Source organism: Penaeus monodon, chromosome 8, assembly GCF_015228065.2.
Source record: "Penaeus monodon isolate SGIC_2016 chromosome 8, NSTDA_Pmon_1, whole genome shotgun sequence".
Classification (NCBI taxonomy): Eukaryota; Metazoa; Arthropoda; class Malacostraca; order Decapoda; family Penaeidae; genus Penaeus; species Penaeus monodon.
Genome location: NC_051393.1, coordinates 24,011,698 through 24,016,697, shown reverse-complemented (window position 1 = coordinate 24,016,697; position 5,000 = coordinate 24,011,698). Strand labels below are relative to the sequence as shown.

At 49.3% G+C, this 5,000-nt stretch overlaps 1 protein-coding gene across 1 annotated transcript in view; it reads left to right on the top strand.

The window, feature by feature from the left end:
- Positions 1–5,000, top strand: part of LOC119576266 (solute carrier family 23 member 2-like) — a 14,975-nt gene that overhangs the window by 2,867 nt on the left and 7,108 nt on the right. Inside the window, exons 2-3 of the mRNA XM_037923863.1 lie at positions 3,078–3,283; positions 4,083–4,240. Of these exons, the coding sequence (XP_037779791.1) occupies positions 3,104–3,283; positions 4,083–4,240 (338 nt within the window). The 5' untranslated portion in view covers positions 3,078–3,103. The remainder of the gene's footprint in view (positions 1–3,077; positions 3,284–4,082; positions 4,241–5,000) is intronic.

The window sequence follows — 5,000 nt, the reverse complement described above, 5'->3', positions numbered from 1 at the left end:
ATACATACACACACACACAGGCCTAAGGGCTTCGTCTCATTGCTAAATGCATCAAGAGCCGCCACCAGTGACTCCAACGACTCAGATAGGATAGCAACTTCATCGGCAAAGTCAAGGTCTGAGACCTTAATATTGCCCAGTGTTGCTCCACACTGACTTTGGCTAGTAGCTCTGCCCATTATTCAGTCCATACAGGTGTTGAAAGTGTTGGTGCAAGGACGCAGCCTTGCCTCACCCCTGAATTAACAGGGAAGAAGTTCGACAGACCCCCGCCACACTTTACAGCACTTTCAGTACCAGTATAAAGGCTTCCTATTAGGCCAATAATCTGCGTTGGAATTCCCGAGTCTCAGGATCTCCCATAGCGATTCCCGATGCACCGAGGCAAACGCCTTCTTGAGGTCAATGTAAGCTGCAAGCAACCCACGACCAACTCACGACGATGTTCCACAATTACTCGAAGCGCTAGCATTCGGTCTATTGTGGACTTGCCAGGAGGAAATCCAGACTGCTCCGGTCTCTGATACCTCAGTAGGTGGTTGTGGATCCATTTCAGAAGAATGTGGGCGAAAACTTTGCCTGGTATGCTGAGCAATGTAATGCCACAGTAGTTGCTACAATCCCAACGATCCCCTTTCCCCTTCCAGAGAGGGATGACCATGCCCCCAGCAGGTCAGGGGGAATGGTACCAGACTGCTAGATGGCAGTCAGGACAGTATACAGGCCCCAAGCCATAGGTTCACTCCCAGCTTTTAGAAGTTCAGCAGGGATACCACATATGCCTGCAGCTTTCCCAATCTTCAGCTTGGAAATCGCCATCCTAGCCTCTGTTAGGGTTGGAGGTTCCTCGCTGATGAGTGGGTCTGGCACAGGTATTGTGACATCGCTTGCATCCAAGCTAACTGTTGGAGGGTCTACCTGGTACAACTGCTCAAAATACTCAGCCCAACATTCACGAATCCCAACATGATCTGAGATGATCCGTCCATCCGCTGATCGGACTGCAGTCATCTGCGAGGAGGGCTTAAAGTTCATCTTTCTCAGGGCTTGGTAGGCAGGGCGAAGGTCATTTACCAAGAAATGGCCTTCAACCTCCTCAGCAAGATTCCTGATGAACTGTTCCTTGTCCCTTCTCAGCAGTGTCCGAGCCCTACGCACCATGGAGCGATGCAAGACTTGATTACCATTCAGCCAAGCCATGCGACATGCTGCAGTGGCCTCTTAAGTCTCCAGGGAGATGGAATTCTGCCTTGCCCTCGGGCGTATGCCAATGGACTCCTGAGCTGCTTCGAGTGTTACGTGCTTGAAGAGCTCCCACAGAGCAACTGGGTCCATCAGGCAGTCAGAGACTGCCATGGTGAACCCACGGGCACACTCTTCCTCCCCTAGTCTGTCCAAGTGAAACACCTTGGAGTGGTGGCCACTGGAGGGACAGGAGTTTGGAAGTATAACTGCAGGGTAGCCAAAAGCAGCCTTTGGTCAGTGCCACAGAATTCAGCCCTTCAGTAAACTCTGCAGTTCTGGAGGATCCTCCATCGCATGCTAACAAGAATGTGGTCATTCTCCATAGCCACTGTACCCATATCGCTGTACCATGTCCAGCAATGCGAGTTGGAGCACTGGTACCAGGAGCCAGAGATCCTCATTCTCTGGGACCTAGCAAAGTCCCGGAAAAGGAGGCTGTTCTCGCTGCTGGGATCAGCTCCCGAGCCATGGGGGCTGACAGCCAGCTCAATGCGAATATCTCGCCGGGGGCAATTGTCTGCCACTGATGCGAGTTTGGTATAGAATGCCTCTTTCAAATCAAGTTTACAAACATTGGTAGGAGCGTGTACAGCAATAAGAGACATGAAGCCAAAGGCATGCTTCAGTCTCAATGCCATAATACGCTCATCAACTACCGTGGGCTGAAGTCGGCTGGAGATGGCTATGGCTACACCCTGGAGGTGGTGACAATCGCCGCGGCCCAGCCAGTAGTAGTGTACCCACCCATACTGATTGTGCCACTGCCAGGTCTTCTCACCTCCAAGAGGGCAGCCACCTCAACTCCCAATCACTCCAATTCCCTCAATAGCAGAGGTAACCGCTCATCCTGCCGCAAGGACCGGATGTTCCAAGCGCCTACCCGGAGAGCTCGCCTGAGGTTAAGCCTCAGGCGGTCACTCCGGGTGCACCTCTGCCACCTCTGCCGCCCCCGCCGACGCTGCCCCAAATAAAGGGGGTCGGTGGGGTGTGAGGCCGCCCATCCGCCTGTGGGATTCCCGAGGGCTTTGCCCCGCAAGCTTCATGGTGGGTTGGCGCTTGCCGGGGTGCAGGCAGGACGAGTAACTCTCGCTACCAATCCTGCACCCCGACATTTGCCCTCGCAGTTACCCATAGGTGGCCACGAGGAGGCACTGCAGAAGTCTTGATGATGGTCAGGCTGTGACCTGGCAGGCGAGACTTATTCAAAAGATGCTCCCTTTTTGCACCAGGCTAGCCAGTGGTGGAAGCTGCAAGCGAGAAGGCATACAAGCACTTAACACTATCTAGGCTACCACACCATCGCTTCACATAACCTTGCGCATGAAGCGCCCACCCATAATATATATATATATATATATATTTGTGTGTGTGTGTGCGTATGTGTGTGTGCGTGTGCGTGTGCGTGTGTGTGCGTGCGTGTGTGTGTGCGTGTGCGTGTGCGTGTGCATGTGCGTGTGCATGTGCTTGTGCGTGTGCGTGTGTGTGTGTGTGTGTATGTGTGTGTGTGTGTGTGTGTGTGTGTGTGTGTGTGTGTATGTATACGTGTTTATCTATCTCTCTGTCTCTCTCTTTCTCTACACACACACACACACACACACACACACACACACACACACACATACACGCACAAACACATACACATACACACACACACACACACATACACGCACACACACATACGCACACACATACGCACGCACACACACACATACGCACGCACGTACACACACACATACACATGTGTGTGTGTTTCATCTTAGTGTGTGCGTCTCTTTTATGGTCTTTAAATACAGGTATTCATTTCCCGCTGATTAAATCTCTCCTCTGCACAGGGAAAGAAACAAGCAGAAAAAGCAGAATGCACGAAGAATCAGAGAGACCACAGGAGAAGACGACTAATGAAAACCACGAGGAGAGGAAGGAGAGAGAAGAAAGGTTAGAAAATGAAGAAACAGAAGATGAGAAATTAGAGTCGGATCTTCTTTACACTCTGGAAGAAGTTCCACCATGGTATATGAGCATATTTTTTGGATTCCAGGTATGTTAGACGAAGAAACTGTTGTGCATTCAAGCGTCAGTGTCTGATTTCTATCAGTCCGTTAGAGTTTTTTTCCGTTTTGCTTGAATTGATTGCTAATGGTAATGACGTAATAGTCAACATCTGTCAACAGGATGTCGGTTTCCGGGCTGATAATTAGACTTACCAAAACTTTCAAGGTTGAAGCAAAGACAAGCAACCATAACCGAGGGACCCCATAATTTCCTTGCTCTTTGATCTACTTATTGGCCTCCTTTTGTCTCCTTCTCCTTCTCTTCCTCGCACGCCCCGCATCGTTTCTATTTTTCTCCTTCTGTCTCCAATTATTGCGTCCCTCTTTTTCTTCCTGCTCTTTCAAACCCTTTTACGCTTCCTTCGACTATTTCTCTTTCTTATTTCTCGCGCTCTTCGGTATCCTCTTCGCATCGTTCCTTTATTCCTCCTTGACATTATGTTCGCTACCTTTTTCTTCTCCACCTTCTTCTTCGGCTCTTCCTCCCCCTCCTCTGTCGTCTCCTCTCTTCGTTTTCCCTTTCTTCCAATGCCTCTACCATCTACTTCTTCCTCGCCTGCTTCCCCTCCTATCCCTCCTTTTCCTTCGTTTTCTGCCTTTCCTCCTACATCATCACCTTCGCTTCCTTCCCTTGTTCTTCTTCTTTTCTTCACCTCCTTCTCATCGTCCTCCCTCTTGCCCCCTCTTTCTCACTTTACTCCTGCACCTCCTTCTTCTCCTTTTCCTCCTCCTTCCCTTCCTCTCCCTCATCCTTCTTTTGTTCCACCTCCTGCTCCTTATGCACAGCACTACCTGACGATGGCAGGAGGAACCATCGCCATTCCCTTCGTCATAAGCCCTTTCCTGTGCCTCGGGGAGGAAGATCCTGCCAGAGGCGCCCTTGTGTCCACCATCTTCTTCCACTCCGGCCTCATCACCCTTCTGCAGACCACCTTCGGCGTCAGGTAAGAGAATGCAGAATGAGACTGATGTGCAGAGACTTTATTTCTGGGAGGACATTCGTACTTACGTAGGTCTACCTGGTTAGCTTTGCAATTTACGAAATGGTCTGTTTTAGAAAGCTGTTCATGTACTGAAATTTTTAGATATAACAAGCAGACTGAAAGAGTTTATATAATTAAGAATACATGGTGACTGAACGGTAAAAAAAAGTATTTTAATATTGCCAAGTGTTGCAACCACCTAGCAAATGAAACAGAAAGCGTTTATTTGGCGTCTGACCATCGTTCCCGTCACGTGCTTGTTTCTTGCCAAATTTCATATTCTTCTCACCAGTACATATGAAAAGAACAGTAAGGCGAGAGAGAAAAAATATTGTGCGAATCAAGTTTTCTTTTTTCTCTATCACCATACTGAATAGCTTTTTCTGATAGTTGACTCTCAGTAAGATGCAGAGTCCATGAAATGTTAACACCCTTATCTAAACTTGGTCTGCTAAAAGTTACTCCTAATACCTCATGGCAACTGTGAGATACAACGTAGAACTGTAGAAATAGTATGTATAATAAAGTAGAGAAAGGGAGGGAGAGTGGGAGGGAGGGAAGGAGGGAGAGAGGGAGGAAGGGAGGGAGGGAGGGAGGGAGGGAGGAAGGGAGGGAGGGAGAGAGGGAGGGAGGGTGGGTGGGAAAGAGAGAGAGAGAGAGAGAGAGAGAGAGAGAGAGAGAGAGAGAGAGAGAGAGAGAGAGAGAGAGAGAGAGAGAGAGA